Source organism: Pezoporus flaviventris, unplaced genomic scaffold (genome assembly GCF_033815535.1).
Source record: "Pezoporus flaviventris isolate CSIRO_AGI_PZ_B2104156 unplaced genomic scaffold, CSIRO_AGI_Pfla_v1 ptg000455l, whole genome shotgun sequence".
In the NCBI taxonomy this organism is placed as follows: domain Eukaryota; kingdom Metazoa; phylum Chordata; class Aves; order Psittaciformes; family Psittacidae; genus Pezoporus; species Pezoporus flaviventris.
In genome coordinates, this window is record NW_026893002.1 from 87,237 (window position 1) to 104,054 (window position 16,818).

A 16,818-nucleotide genomic window follows, 5' to 3' on the forward strand; every position below is an offset into this window, starting at 1 on the left:
TTATTTACTTGTGTCTTAGCCGGAGGGAAGGAAAAAGAGGCGCAGTGCCGAACTCGTCTCTCCTTGTGCCTGTTCCGCAGTTCTAAATACCCAGCTTTATGTTGGCACCTGAACCAGAGACCTTTTTCTACCCAAATTTCCCCAGCACACAAAGCAAAGTGCAGTGGGAGAAAAAAGAAAATCAGCCCCTCCCAAGCTATCCCCCCCCCCCCTCCCCTTGCTCCGGAGTCCACACTCATTTGCCTGATATAATGCAAACACTTAACACATTTAACAGCGTTTTCAGCAGGCAAATAGGCTCAAGGCTGCTGAGATGTGTTTTGCGTTACTAACAGGAATTTTAAAGGGATGTCAGAGGCATTTCGTGACCAAAAAAACATTGTAGCAATTGTACCCAAATCAAAAAGTTGGAGTTGTGAAAGCTGGCTTTAGCTGATCTGTGTAAACATCTGAAGTTATATTTTGGTTTAGGTTAATCCTGTACTTGAACTCTTCTCAATAAATCATTCATCTATTTTTTTTTCCCCTCCTTTTTTTTCCCCCCTTCCACTGGGTAGAGGAGATATTATTTTTGTTTCCTTCCCCTCAAAGCTGGGGTTATTTGAAAGCCATGTAAATTTGTTAGCAACCTCCCAACCTCGCTCAAAAACTTGTTTGTAAGTATTGCCATAAAGAAGCCTTTGTCTGAGCCTGTACAGTAGGAAAACTGCTGAATGGGGAGGAAAAAGGAGGGGGCAGGGGGATGCTAGAAAATAATTGAAAATATTAGATTTTATACCAACCTGGCTTACCACGTTACTCATTGCTACTCACTTCTGCTCTCAAGATAGCTGATGCAAGAGCCTGAATCTTTCCCTATTGCAGCCAGTTGATCAGAGTTTGCATTGAAGGGATAAAAAGAGTGGAATTTTCCCAACCTGCAGTGCTAACCTGTGCTCACTCGGGGTAGAAACGTGGTGCTGGGGAGCACAGAGCACTTCTGTAGCAGCTGCATCTCCCCGCAGCTGCAGAGATGTGCTTCGCTTTTGCTAAATAGGCTCCAACTTGTGATGTCTAATGACTTTGGCCTATCAGATGTTCTCAGGGTGATTTTTCCCTCCCTTCCACGACGGTATTACAATTACTTCCTCAGATGGACTTCAAAAAAAAAAAGAGAAAGAAAGGAAATTCGGGCCAGTAAACAGATCACTAGACACCACGTATGTGTAGAGGAAATCTGAAGGGAGAGACAATAGCTACAAGTGGGAAGCGCTTGGAAAATATTATAGCCCCCAAATGGCAGAGATAAATTTAATTGGATGGACGCCAGGCTGCGAAAGAAAACTATATAAGCTGTGAACAATTCAAAGGGGGGAAAAAAGGAGAGAGAGGAAAAAAAAGTCTACTTAGATCTCTCTAGACCTGAGCTGCAAGTTCAAAATCATGTGGACTTAATCAAGATAAAAGCAGATTGAACTCTGCTTCCCAACCGCAGGCAAGGCTGGGACCGTCTGGGATAAAAATGTGCTGCGGGTGTCAGATTCAAATAGAAGTGATGCTGAAGAGGCGTTAAGAAGAGTTAGGCTTGATAATCACCAGCATCACTAAGCTTTTGCCAATCGGCCTTCCCCCTCATTTTCATCTTCTCCTCAGCTACGGCTCCTTCTCCCCCTTCTACACAGGGGGAGCTGAGCCCAGTGGAATATCGATGCTTCCATCTATTTATTTACCTTATTTCCCCTGCACAGCTCAGCTGCAGAGAGCTGCTGGAGCCTGTGGAACGGCGAGGTTTGGGGAATGCGAGTAAAATTTCACAGCGTCCTAAACTCGCTCCTGAAGTCCCTGAGAAACTCAGCTTAGAGGAGACAGGAAACCCACAGGAGCTCGTTAAGCGACACCTATTTCTATTCAACAGACTCCCTCTCTTTCCCCCCTCTCCAAACCTCTACAAATACTTATTTAAACACAAAGGAAGACATATAAAACACACCTAAACCTAAAAAATAAATAAGTAAAGCAAAGCTTTTATTCGCCAGACGTGCCCTCTTGATAACTTTAGCAGCGCCACTAAAATGTGCAAAAACTATGCAAAAAGTAGGAAATTGTGGCAGGGAAAAAATGTATTTTCTGTTGGGTAATCCCTTTATTAGCAAAATAGCCCCGAAATGCAAAGTTCAGAATAGAATGTGGGCGGTTAATCCACCCCAGCCTTATTAAAACCGCACACTCGTTTGCATGCGTGGTATTTAATCCTTAAATACTCAGGAAATCGTTTCCAAGTATTGCACTTTAAGCCTTTTGCTCCCGCATTCCCCTTTTTTATTATTTTTTAATATTTTTCTTTCCACAACAGCCAGCACCTCGGTGTATTTCCCTCTGATAAGCATTGATCAAAGGCGAATCTCAAGAATTTATGGGGATAAACTTCAATAATTCGCAATCGGGGGCGCGACAGAGCTGGGTTCTCTCTTCCATCCCGCATTAATCAGAGTGAAATGAAACAAAATCCTTCAGCTGCTTCACGGGGTGACATTTTCCAAATGTATATCCTGTTTTTAGAAGATAAATGCTGTCGGGGAAGGTAGAGCGCTGGAAAATGTGGCCGCCCCACTCCGTCTACCTATGGAGCTAATGTAGATATACGTTATATATAATGTGCATAACCTGCCTTCCCCTATGCACTCACGGCCCTCCTCCTCTAAAATATTCTCTCGCACGCAAAAGCTCATCCATCTCTACTTTCAGTTGGAGAAGCAGAGCGATCTGGGCACGAAAATCTCTGTTCACTTTATTTCTGTGCCCCCTGCAAGCAGCTCCTCTATTCCCCCGCAGAATAACCCCCTATATTTCCATCTTTTTCTTCATCGGGAGTGAGGATTGAATGTTTTAGTGGTACTGCATTCAGTCGAAATTAATATTTATGTCTAAATTAATGTATCCGGAGTTCTCCTTTAATAAGGTACTGGCTTTAAAATACCTCATGTACAGAGAGCAGATAAATTACGAATTAAACACTGGTCCAATGATTGGACTCTTATCGAATCCCTCCTCCTAGTCCCTCATGTCTTTCTTTCCTTCTTTCTTACCTTCTTTCTCTCTTTCTCTCCTTGTCTTCTTTCCTCCTTTCTTCCTTTCATTCCTTGGTCTTTATTGATCTCTTTCTCTCGTCTTTCTCCTTTCCCATACCCATCAGAAATTTGTGAGTCTATAACAAGGACAACTCTATGCAGAAGTATTAAGTTATTTGTTCTTACACCATAAATGTTCCCAGATCTTTATTCATCGCTATATTACACCTGTGTACGCATTCTTTCTTACTCTACGGATTTCTATCCCGTAGAACAGAGCTTTTCCCAAATAACCATCTATCTCTTCACATTAAAGGACAGTAAGCATATGCAAAATTGTCTTTTCCATTTCTTTTCCCCAGAATCAGGGGGAATATTTAACACCGTTTCCTCGTGGAAGTGGAAAATATAGAGAAGTGGAGCCTTTTTTTCCACCTCTCGGTGTCTGAGGGCCTGGGTTGCAGCATCAGGCAATGCTCGGTCCACTCGCAAGGTCTTGGGGCTTTTCGGATGGCCATTGTCACATCTGTGAGGCCCTCTCTGTCACCAGGGGGTACACGCCACCACCATGCTCCCCCTCCCACACCCCCCACACCCCGAAATCTGCCTGTTAGAAGAGAAAGACCAAAACCTCCTCGAACAGAGAACATTCACATTTTAATGGGTGCCGTCGCCACTCCAGGCTCGGTAAAGGCAGTCCCGCCACTCACGGGGAAGGGGGAAAGATTTGGGGTTCGGGGAAGGGGGAATTGGGATGCAAAGACACAGACCCAGACCTGGTAAATGTCCCCTCCCGGCCAAGCTTTTTTCCGCTTTCTGTTGTTTTCCTACGAACGTGGTGGGTTTTGCTGTTTCGGGTGCGTTGGGTTGGCTTCTATCCTCTTTGTTTATAGATATATATTATTTTTTAGCTTCTCCCCCCCCCCCCCCTTGGATTTCATTTTGTATTATTATTTTCTGGCCTTCAGGATGAAAGCAGCTCCTGGAGAAAGGGAGACAGGGGAAAGGCAGCAGGACTTATGGCGAGGGAAGAGGTAAAGAGCCTCGGGGATTTCACCCCCACCCCTTACACCCGACCCCCCTTTTCACCCCTTATTATTAACCCCTTCCCCCCAGACTCTGCCCCTGCTCAGGACTTTCCCAGGGGCCAAACATGAGCAGAAACCGCTTTGCCCAAGCATTAAAATCCACATTATTTTATTCCATTTATCCCCATCTCCGAGCACAGACAGCACAGGAGCTTGGCTCACCCCCCAAATTCCCTACCCCCACCTAATCGTCCCCTTTTTATTTAATAATTACCCTTCCATGCCCGTTTTTTCCCTTTTCGAGGCAAAAAAAACCCCACCAAACTGCCCCTCTCCCTCCCTCCCTTCTTCTATCCCTTCACCCCCTTCTTTCTTTCTTTCTGCCTCTCTCCTTACCGAGCGAACTTCATTGTTTTCTGGAGGAAATGGTAATGTTCAGACATTAAACCTTAATTGGGCTTTTCTTTATGATGTTTAATTTCCTCCATGGCAGACGGGTTTGCATCTTGCTGGGAAAAGAGTAGAAGGAGGGGAAAAAGGCAAGGAAAAAAAAAAAACAACGAAGAAGAAAAAGGAGACCGGGGAAAGCCCTTGTTTGAAGTCTGCAGTCCAGCCTGGAGGGGGGGGGGGGAGAGAAAGGATAAAAAACATCAGGATTTGGAGAAAAGGGCTCCATAAAATCATCCTCCGCCTTTGCTATTTCAGCACTTGGCTCCTCTCCCTGCCCCTCACCGCCTGGAGGAGGGGGGGGAACTGGAAAAAAAAGAGGGGTTTAATCAAAATGAAGGTTGCGGCATTGAGCGGGAGGGTCCCCGGCAATGGCATTGCCCGCGGGGCCGCGGCGGAGCAGCGCGGACAGGCCGCGGAAAGCGAGGCTGGAGGCTTAACTTGACCTTCACTTTGCAAGGGCGGCCCCCGCCCACCCAGACGGGCAGCCCAGACGGCTCCTCCCGCGGGCAGAGCAAGGCAGCGCGGGCAGGGCAGCGCGGGTAGCCCTCCGCAGGCGCGGAAGCAGAGGGAAAGAAGAAAGCAAGCAAAAGAAAATGAAGTAAAAATTCAAAAGACATTGAAAATAAAATAAAAAATAAAAATAAAATAAAATAAAATAAAATAAAATAAAATAAAATAAAATAAAATAAAATAAAATAAAATAAAATAAAATAAAATAAAATAAAATAAAATAAAATAAAATAAAATAAAATAAAATAAAATAAAATAAAATGGTATTGGGGTGTGTGTGTGAGGGTGAGTGCAGGGCAGCTCTTGCCTGGGACCCCCACCCCCAGATATTCGAATTCCCACAATTTTATTTGCAGTCTCGGAAGAGGAGGGGGGTTGAAAGCAAGTTTGCCCGCTGCCTAAACCAAGGAAATACTATCTCGATTCTAGTCAAGCAGAGCTTTTGGTCTCCCTCCATTCTCCCCGTGAATCCCCCTCTCACCACACGCCCCCCCCCCCATCTTCTAAAGAGGCATCGAAAAACCCGCAGCACATTTTTTCCCCCAACCAAACATTTATTTATTTATTTGTCCCGGAAATCCACCCCCAAAATCCCTTTTTCCTTATAAAAAATAAAGGGGACAACGTAGAACCGCGGCAGCCAGCACGGCTCCTCTTTGCAAATAAATATTTTCTTTAGCCCCATTTAGGAAATAAAAAAAAAGAAGAAAAATACCCAAAACTCATGGAAGAGCCATTTTATTGGGTTAGGAGGATTTTTGTAAAGTTGGAGGAGGACTTTGGTGAACGCGTTTTGGGTGGAAAAAGAGTAAAGAAGGAAGTGCTTGTGCAGATGTGTAACTTTGTCGGTGTTCACCCGCCTTTGTGTGTGTCTGGGTAGGGGGAAGACAGATGCTTTATTTCACAGTCTCTCTATAAAGAGATAATTATATATCTAGTTATCCACCGGAGCAATAAATACTCTTCATCCACAATTACAGATGAAGATGGTTGGTTTAAATACCCATAAAGTCAGTGTTTTGGGCTTGGATGGAAGTTGGAAATGAGGGATTTGGAAGTGGGGTGATGCGTAAAGAGCTACAGAGAGGGAAAAGCCAAAGGAAAAAAGCCGGTAGCCCCCCCAAAATGAGCACAACTGGGTAAAATAATCCCAGCATTGCTTTAGCTGTCGTGTCCTCCCCCACTCCTGCAGTGGGTTGCCCATGGGTGCGATGAGTTGGTCGGACTTAGGCTAGGCGGGAGTGAGTAGGGTGAGCTGTGCCCTACTCCTACCTTGCTCCATGGTTACACACCGGAGCTGTGCATGGATATTTCCACTCCGCGGAGTGCTCACATACACCCCTCCACACACACACGTTTACTCTAACAGATCGCCGCAAAACCCCATTGGGATTTATGTTTCAGCGAAGGAAAAAAAGCCCTGGCCCACATCATCTATTAAAATATAATTTCTTATATTATTTCTACCGCCAGATATTTTAATTGGAGGTATGTATGGCCTTGATTCTTTTTTTTTCCCCCTTCATTTTACTGGACCTGAAGCCTGCCCGACATTCCTCATTGCTACCTTGGGTCTCACACTGTACTTTTCCATACCTAATTTTTTAAATGCTTTCTCCTTTAGCAGCGTCTCGTCTCACCTCATAACAGTTTACTGGTTAATCATAAAAATAAAATGAATTTCCACTCTCTCTGTAATTATCGACACTTCTCCAGCCGACGTGTAGGTTTGGGAGGCACAGGAGTGTAGTGGCTGCGAAAATGAATATTAATACGCTTTCCCTTTGAAATGAATTAATTTTGGCAAACGTTTTTATAATGAGATATCCCGATGGTTTATGTGTTCTCTGTGGCAGTGTTTGGCTAACGCAAGCCTAAAATTAAAGCACAAAGTCTCTTTAAAAAATACAGGTAGATTTTGAAGGCGGATTTGAGGCACATGCGCTCGTATTCCAGCTAGACTGAAACACGGGTTAAATGTGATTTATTCTGACTGAGGGAGATATAAGATTTCTGCATTTTTCTGGTACCAGAAAAGCATAGGAGGGGGAAAATTGAATTTCCGCACTGACAAAAGCAGGAAAAACGCTTTATTTTCAAAGATAAAGGTTTTTTGGAGCTGAAATCGAGAGAAGGGAGACACACCACACCACCCCCCTCTTAAGCCGCGGAGAAGGATAGTTAATATGAGATTTATTGGGAAGCGAGAGGCGCGTATCTTTATTTCCAATTTGAGCAACATGAAAATAAAGTCACTTAATGAAGTCTGACTAAAAAAAAGGGAAATTTGTGGAGAGTCAACAAGACGCAGCCATTAGAAAATCCGCGCAATTTACCCACAGTAAGGAGTACAAGGCGAGTGATCTTTTTATCTTTCTTATCCTTTTCATCTTTATTATCACTCTTGTTAACAACACCAATGAGACTGGATACATATATCTCCTTTAAATGCAGTCATCCATGGAGCCATTGTAGTTGCTAGCTACAGATATATTAATTAATTTATTCTCTCAACAGTAAAATATTGCTGTGTCTACTTGCTACCTACCAAGCAATAAAAAAGAGGCTTCCCTCAACCCTCCCTCCCCCCAGCTCTGCACTTCATTAGGCTTTACCTATAAGTTCCTATTCGAAATGATTTGCTCAAAACTAATTACCTGCAATGTACTTCATTTTCCCCTCGCAGGGTCTGGAAGGTTTCAAAGTGGGGCGGGTGGCCTTATGCTGATAAATGCTGCTAATTATTCCCACTCTGTGTTTATTTTATATTTATGAACCCCCACTCAGAATCAAACCAAGGCAGTCTTAGGAAATAATTGGCATATTAATGATGGGGGCTGGGGGGAGAGGTGCTTGAAAACAGCCCCGATAATGCACAGGGAAGGAAAGCAAATAGTTAATACATCGCGGGATTAGCCAGAGGACAGACCCCGAGCCACACACAGACCGGGAGAAGGAAATCCAGCCGTTCTTCTCACTCTAATGGGAATTCTGATATTTATTGTTAATTGCTGTGGCCCTGGAAGATGCAAGGGGGTTCTTTGCTTTTGGCGTTTTTTTGGGAGAGCTTCGGTTGAGGCTGGAATACAAACTATTTCCACTCAAGGACACGGGCATCTCAGATGCTGTACTGAACCCAAATCCTTTTCCCCTGCATGTTCTTCTCGTGTACAGCACCTCCAGCACCCCCGCGGCAATGTTCAGCAGGTCAAGGTGCCCCCCACCCTTCTAACCCTCCCGCGCACCCACGACCCTGACGCTCCCCTCTTTTTCGAGCTCCTTTTTGGCCTGGTCCGAGGGATTGAGCCCACACGAAGACCACGCACACCCGTGGAAACCTATACAGAGCCTATAGCACCCCACGCTGTAGAGGCTACGCCTTTACTCTTCATTTTGGGGGGCTTACAGGAGAAAAAAAGGAGGAATTTCCAGGTCACTCCCCTCCAGGCAAAAACCCCGACCCGGGTGTTTGCAGCGCGGCCGGGTTTATTTTCTCCTGAACTTTGGATTCTTCCTATTTTCCCTTCTGCTAAACCGCCGCGGGGCCGCCAGGACTTGGGTGTTTCAAATCCTGCTTTGGTCCAGAAAAGAGAGGATGTTAAGAAAATGAGGAGCAGGAGAAGAAAACTTGGACTTTTGGACGTGTTTTTCTCGGTGTTGCCGGGTTAAACTTTGCTTAAAGCGGCTTTGAAATGAATCCAGCCCTAGATCGGGTAGGGTTTTGCAGGGGGAGTTCAAAGAACTCGGACGTTTCTTCGGCACAAAGGTGTCAAGACCCCATCTCCTGGATCAGAGGAAAACCCCCTTTTTCCTATTTCTGCTCTGCACATTCTATTCGCAGCATTGACTCTACACTGAGAGTACCAAAATGGGAATAAATCCCTAAATTTGACCCTCACGCTTTAATATTTTCTGCGATTTTTGCAGTAACTGAAACAGCACCTCGGTCCTTCTCATTAGCGGTAGAAATATTCCTCGCAATTAAAGAGATGAGGTCCTTCTCCCCTCACTAACGAATTCATTTTAAAGCCAAAGCAATGAAATACGCTGCTGAATAAAAGAAACTAGCCCAGGAATAATACGGATTTTATGGCGAAGCAACAATTTGTTCTATCCGCTTGCTGGTAATAAATAAGTTTTATCTATTTTCGTGAGTGTTTGAATGTCTTTGAAACCCAACTATTCCTGTTCAAGGTGAACCGACTTACAATATATACAATTTATGTCACCCTATAGCAGTCAGATGTTAGGCATAATTCCTCCTCTTGCCCATTTTCCTGCCAGATTGGTGCAGAGACATAGAAAGAAGGAAATAAAAGTAGAGAAAAGTCTAATTTGAGTTTGCTTCTACAATATATTTGTACAAATATCCTCCTGGAGCAAGAGAAAGAGAGGGAAAAGTGCGTGCATCGATGTTAAAACATTAAAAAGTAAAGTAAAAAAGTAACTATTACAGGAAAAAAAGGTCATTTTTCACTCTAGAAAACCTCATCCCTACAGATTGCCCCAACTCCTGCTTCTTCATACACCAAACCCTAAATCTTTCGGGAGGGGTGGCTGGGGTTTGCTGCTGCAAGTGGGGCCCATTCCTATGGAAATATTTGCTTTCCTCCTCCTCCTCCTGTGTCCAAATGGAGCAGCTCCTGCAAAAAAAGAAAGAAAGAGGAAACTGCTCAGGACTGAACGAATCCTCTTGTCATTTTGGAAGACCCCAAGTGCACCTACTCTGTGTTGGGACATTCTGGTTCAGAAAGTGAAAAAAAAAGTAATACTTTCTCTTAATCGTGTGTTCTTCGTAGAAAAATCTGTTCTTAACTCCATCCATCAGGCTGAGGTTCAGGCCAGTGGCTCCCAGTGTGCCCAGACTGCAGGGTGGGCTGAGCTGGGGGTTATTGGACTTGGGTCTGGGTACAGCTAGGACTGGAGGAAGCATCAGTTACTTTGCCATAACCCCATTGTGCTTGTCTTTAGGATTTCTTTCATAAAAATCCCTTAACGATCTTCTAAAAGCTTCCGCCCCCCCCCCCCCCCCCAACCCCCATTGCCTCTGGGAAGTGTATGGCATCTCCCCCGAAAGGAAAAAGCAGAGAATCCATTATATATAAATATCCACTTAGAGAGAGATCGAGGAAATCATAATCTAATTTATTTAAATTGGCCTGACGGGGTTATTTTTTCCTCTTGTTAAATGAATTTGCTGCAAATTTACACCGAAGAAATGCAATAATGCTGGTCCTAATAATCATAACCATAACAATAAGCATCAAGATGCCCAAATCTAAAGCCAGTCTAATATATTTCCAATTTAAGAGCTGTGCTTTCACGTCTCATTCCCATCTTAAAGTCACATCCAGGATAACTCTGACATTCCTTTGGTTCCTATATCTACAGCTATGTCTATAACTGGTTTCTACATCTATAACTGGTTCCTGTACCCATAAGGAAACCCATCCATATAGCATTTCCCATATGTACATAGAGACTGTGGGAGCCCCTTGGGCAGGAGGTCCGCTTCCAGAAGAGGTAGAGCTCCCCTGAACCTTCCACCAGAGACAAAAGAATCCCAATTAACCCATGTTCAAGCTTCTTCACCCACCAAAATAGCATCTCGGTCGGGTTTTGCTTCCAATTAATACTACGTGCATGAGTATAACTCTCATTAAACCAGCAATTTGAAGATTAACTTATGCTTCTTGTTTCCCCAGGATTTTTCTAATTATATTTAGAGCGACGCAGCAAGCGATATTTCTTTCCTTTTACAACGCATTTTACACATTCATTTAATTACTTTCCTTTTTTTTTTTTACCCAAAGATGATCTACAAGCCACAGAAGGCAAGGCTGGCCAATATATTTTTCTGCTACTCTTTTATTAACCTTGCAACTTAATACTCATTTTAAATGGTAAACAGTAAATCACCAAGTAGATGTTTGGGCAATTTTATTTATTATCAAGAAATCACATAATAATACATTATATTTTTTTATTATTATTATTGTGAAGCATCTTTTTACATGACTATATAAAGCCGGAACGTGCTATAACAGACATTTGCATAGACCCTACATAGAATAACTTGAGGTAAAGAACATTACATATGAACTATACTGCGAAGGACGCATATTAACAACCGCAATGACCTAGACTAGGGGTACAAGCAGAAAAAACAATGCCACGTACACGGAGAACAGACACAGACCGAACAGAAATCCCACCGAGGAGCCTTTTTAAAGCGATCTGGAAGAGAATATTGCATATATTTTCATTTTCTTCGGCATTTTCTCTAGTGGTTGCTGCTGGTGCCTTGGCCTTTGTGTCGGGGGAAAGGGGGGGGGGGAAGCTTTTCGGGGGCTACAAGTGCCCCTCGGTGGGTGAAGAATAACGAAACGGATTGATTTGTTTTTTGGGATGGTGGGATTGAAATCCAACACAGCATCTCTGACATCTCACCGTAACTCACCCTCACCTTCCTCAGGCTCCAGCCTCCCTCCTCACGCCGCCTCATTGCGGGGAGGGGTGGGGGGGCTGCTCAGCAAAGCCTGGGTGGATTTAGTCCTTTTTTTTTTCCCCATGGAATTCCACCCCCTTAAGTCCCCACGACACTGCAGAGCCCCAAGTCACCCTCTGCAGAGTAGGCTTTGCCCCGCGGCACAGAGACAGGGTGCTCTGAGAGCACCCAAAGCCACGACCACTCCCCAAAATCTCCCCCCACGACCCACCCCCCCACCCCCCAAATCGCCCCAAGACATTACATTCCTCCACATCACCTTCTTCCTTTAATTGCACGTGGTTGAGCTGGAGCATCTAGAGATAGATCCATAGGTACGTGTGGTTTAACACATCCTAGGCTCTATTGCACAGCATCGCGACAGGCGGTACCCTCCGCGGCGGCTCTTTTGTATGGGACTAAGGGGCAAAAGGGGACCCTCACCCGGGAGCCAGCATTGAGGGAGGAGATAGGGGGTCTTTCTTTGTAAAAATAAGTGGAAAGAAATAAAGCTGTGACATTTCCCGAGATGGGAATGGGGAAAAAAAGGGAAGGAGCTGGAGAAGGACAGGGAATGAGGGGAGTGGGCTCTGCTGGGTGTTCCTGCAGAAATAAAGCTGAAGGAAAAGGCTCTTTTCAGCCCGGGGAGGGATTTTTTTCCCCCTTTAAGGAGTCGGCTCCATCCTTTGCAGCTCGTAAATAAAAGCATTCCTCGGCGCTGCTGGTCATGACCATGAACGCGTGGAAGCAGGAGCACGTGGTGAGCATCCAGACTTCCCAGAAAACGCTGCTTTGCCATAAAATTAATCCCCCCTCCGATATAAAACGAATGGAGCAAAGCACGGCGTGGCAAAACACCGGGCTGCAGCACCGCGCCCCCCTCTCCCCTTCAGCCTGGATTAAAAATTCCTGGTTTTTTTTCCTCTTTTTTTAATCCGAAATTACAATTTCCCATGCAGGCAAAGGTTCCCAAGGCCCTAAACCTGCTGCTCCCCCCGTCCTACCCCACCTTGCCTCGCTCCCCCCAGACTGAAAGTGCCTTTAAACCAGGGAATCACGAAAATTGGTGTTTCCGCCCCCAAAAATCAGAGTACATGTACAAAGAAAACACCTCGCATCCTGCCAGGCCCCTGTCTATTGCTTTGAAAGGGGAAAAAAAAAAAAAGAGGGGGGTTTATGGAAACACCCCTTCATGTCCTCCAAAGACCAAAACCTCTTCTTAAAGTTGGGTCTGTCTCTACTTGCAGCTAGAAGGACTTTTTTAGGGAGGCAAAGAAAGCATCGCCCTTGCTATAAATGTGCAGGTTTTTAACCCGATGGGCTGCTGAGCAAGGGAAACGTAGCTAAATGAGTTATATTTCCTTAAAAAACACCCCATATATTCCCTTAAAAAACACCCTGTTGAGAAGATAGCACCCAAGCGACAAAGCGCATCTTTCCAGTTATCCCAGGGAAGGGGAGATGCAACTCGCTCAGACTCCAACAGGCTGTTATCACCGGGGGGTACAAAACAGGGCATTTTTTCCACCTATTTCCCTACGTTTTCATCGATAAAAGCAGCAAAACAGTGTACCCACTCCATCAGCAGAACTGTCGCGAAGGAACATCTCTCTTTTTTTAAGAGGAAGAATGTAATTTTAAGATAGTGCAGAGAAAAGCTGTGAATCCAGAGAGAAGGGGAAAGAAAATTCTCCAAAAGGCTCAGTTTACGTGAAAGGAAAGTCAGATTTTCTTCCCTGGGCGGGTTTTCTAGGGTGGGGGATGCACTTTCCTTCTCCTTGTGACATTCTGGCGTTGAGGACAACACCATCGCCTGCATCAAAGCCTCGTATCTACATACGAGGAACATAGTGTGATACACAGACCTCATATATTATATAGATATATACCATATACACCGGATATATACACAGTCTTTGTCTCTCGCCTCTTCCTAGAGATCCCCATTAGACCTGGAGATGCTGATTAAGCGTATAGGTCCCCATTAAGCCTGGAGATACTGATTAAGCCTAGAGATATTCATCAGCCGCAAGCCTTCAATTTAGACTGAGAAAACCACATCTTGGGTCACACCGTGCACTGAAAAAAGCACCTTCCACCAGGATGAGGGGTCTGTCCCTTAGGACAACACCCTGCATCCCTTTTTTTTTGTGTCACTCCCTCCCCATTTCTTTATTTTTGCCATTTTTCCCTCTCGCTTTCCCACTAAACCGGCCCTAAACCCTACGTGCCAGCCCAGGAGGAGCTCCAGGATCTTCCCTTATCCCCCTCAAACCCGGTCTCGCCGTCAACCGAAGGGATGGGGAGTGGAAAGTAGTGGGGGAAAGGAACCGGCGGCCCCCGACGGTGCCCGGCGCTGCACGGAAACCCTACCTGTGCTGTTGGCAAAGGCAAAGCGGGTTAAGTCGGGCTCAAAACCTCCCCTTCAGCCCACCGGGCATCTCTGGAAGCCGTCCGTCCCCCCGCGGTCCCGGCGGAGAAGATGCATTATTATTATTAATATTATTATTTTCCTCTCTGTCGGGTTTCGTATTTTAAGGGAAACTGGTAAATTATTAATATTATTTCTTTATTCATTGATTTCTGGGTAGGGAGGGGGATTAAGAGTGATCAGATAAAGTCCCGGGAGCTCGGGTGAATGCTAGAGAGTCTATGTGGGAGTTGTTTTGGGTTTAGTTGGATTTTTTTTTCCCTTTTCTTTTAGTTTTCTATTTTTATATATTTTTTCTTTTTTTTTTTTTTAATTTTAATACCCGACACGGACGTTTTTTAAACTTTAAAAGAAAGAAAGAGCTTGCTCTCTCAGGAGGAGTCTTTTCTTTTTCATACGCCGGTTCTGGAACCAGATCTTCACCTGCTGGTCGCTCAGGTTTAATCGGTCTGAGAGCTCCCTCCTTCTTTGGCGAGTAATGAATTCATTGACCATAAACTCCCCTTCCAGCTCTGCCAGCTGCAGCTTGGAATAGGGTTTTCGCTTTTTCCGGGACCGTGTGTGCATCGGGTACCAAGGAGCACCTGGCAAATGGGGAGCGAGAGTTTAGCACTTGGCAAGGAAACCCCATCCCAAACCTTCTCGTAAAGAAAAAAAGGGGGGGGGCACCCCCAGCACCCCTTTTTCTGCACCTCTCTATTAGCCCCGCTCTTCCCAAGGTCCCTCGCTGTGCCTGGGGATGCTCCCAGACGCCTCCCAGGCCCACGGGTGATGTACAGGAGGCAGAGGAAAGGAAAAGGGGGGAGCCTTATAACCGGGACATGCAGCAAAGCATGGCCAGAGAGCGGGAGAGAAGCCTGGGGCCCCCCAGGAAGGGCTCCAAAGCAGCAAGGAGAAACCTCCACCCGAATGCCAACTTGGAAGGCTGTGTTTTCCTACGGTTTTTAAGCACCCCCTCCCCTTTTTCCCCCTTCCCTTGGAAAGACACACCTCTGCGATGTCCCCCAAAGGCGCCCGGACGTTCCGCCAGCCCTCCGCGCTGCGCAGGGATGCGCAACTACTACCCTGCTCTGCGTCTCTCTCCCTCTTTTTTTTTTTTAATGGGATATTTACATGTTTATAGCCTTTTCTTTTAAAAGAAGCACCACCTAATAAAACATTAGGGATTTCGGTGCTACCCCTAGTGGTCTCAGCACACATAGACACGCCGCTTCCCACCGCTGAGCCCATGAATTACACCCCGGAGGAGCCCCAAGCCGGCAAGTTTCCAAGCCAAAAAAAAAACCCACCCCAACACAACCAGCTCCAGCCCCGAGGTCCTCCTTCCCGGGTCTTACCACCGTTGCCTAAAGTGCTGCCTTGGTTCAGGGGGGACACCAAACCCCCCGCTTCTCCGGTCGTGCCTTTATTCCCTTCATTGAGCAAAGAAGAGCTGGAGTCTGACTCCAAGGACTGGCAGGAAGGAGGGTCGTGAGGCACCGCCTCGCTGCTCGGATAGTCATATTTGCTGAAATTGCCCCCCATGCCTGTGGGGAGGCTGGATTCGAGGGGCAGCAAGGCACTGTCCCTGCCCCTCTCCTCCCTCTTGAGCCCGCTGGGTTCGGAGCAGGTTTCCCGGTAATAACATTTGCTTTCCTCCACCCGGGCGAGGTCGCAGGCTCTACCGAAGGAAGGGTTAATGGAGACGGGGCTGCTCAGGTAGGGTTGAGGGTACCCGTTGCAGGGTTCCGAGGATGCCCAGGGCAAGGAGCAGACGTTATCCCGTCGGGGGTAGGAGAGGGAAGGCAAACCGGGCAGCTGCCCTCCGGAGGCCCGGAAATTAGGGAAGTAGAAGGTGTCTCCTGTGTGGATGTTCACCAGAGGTCCCACAAAGCCGGGATTAAGGAGGTTGTGCTCGCCCATTTCCGCGGGCCTGACCGAAAGCTTCTACTTTATTGCTATCTGACATTAAACATAGTTAAACCGACGGCTCGGCCTCATTGGTCCGGGGGGGTCACGTGAGCCCCAAATTGCGCTGGGAGGTGGGGGGGGCCTCCCCTCCCCTGGCAGCCGAGACAAAACACAACAGCAAGTTCCGCCTTTTTTACGCCTTTTCTTCCCCCCCGAATCCCGTCCTCCTTCCCCCCCCCCCCCCCCAAATCATAAAAAAAATCCCATAAAGCATTTTATTAAAAAAAAGAAAAAAAGCCCCAACTGCTCCCAGCGCTGGCTTAAGAAGCGCGGAGCTCCCTAGAATGTCATATTTGGCATAAAATAATCGATAGGAGAGGATTTTACCCCAAACCCGCTGAGCGTCCCTCCCCCGGCAACACTTCGGACCCCTCCACCATCTGCAAAAGCGAGGCTGATTCTCATTAATTAGCTCCTTTATTAACTAAAACAGTTCGAATTTACAATATCTCCCCAATAAATTACTATTAGATATTGTGTCATATAAAGTTTACGGGCTTTTTAAGGAGACGAATGATGGTGCCCGCAACAGGCTCATATTTACGCGTGGTGGGATGGCAGAGTTGGAGGCTATTTGCGACCTTTCCTACTCCTTTTTATTATTATTATTATTATCATTTTCCCCAGCTCCTCTCGGACTAGGCGGCTTCGTCGTGGGCTGGGGAAATGCAGCCTCTTCCCAAGCTTTTGCCACACTCTCTCAAGAAGAGATGGAAGATTTTTTAACAATCCTCAATTGCTTTTATTAATGACCTATGTCGAATAAAGCAGCCAGAAGAACACGACTGTATATAGCCTTAATTTACCCGGTATATATCCCATATGCACCAGGGCGCACACACGTATAGAGTTAAGTGTTTCCATCTATATTTTGAATTCTTCTTTTTGCTTTGTTTCTGAGAAAGAATTATAGTC

At 45.9% G+C, this 16,818-nt stretch overlaps 2 protein-coding genes across 2 annotated transcripts in view; one reads left to right on the plus strand and one right to left on the minus strand.

The window, feature by feature from the left end:
• The window catches only part of ATF7 (activating transcription factor 7), a 230,292-nt gene that overhangs the window by 66,167 nt on the left and 147,307 nt on the right, over positions 1 to 16,818 (plus strand). The window lies entirely within an intron of this gene.
• HOXC12 (homeobox C12) lies at positions 14,299 to 15,856 on the minus strand. The gene is made up of 2 exons (XM_061443645.1): positions 15,291 to 15,856; positions 14,299 to 14,537 (listed from the first exon to the last, which is right to left on the minus strand). The coding sequence occupies exons 1-2, from the start codon at positions 15,853 to 15,855 to the stop codon at positions 14,299 to 14,301; spliced, it is 804 nt and encodes a 267-aa protein (XP_061299629.1). The 5' UTR covers position 15,856.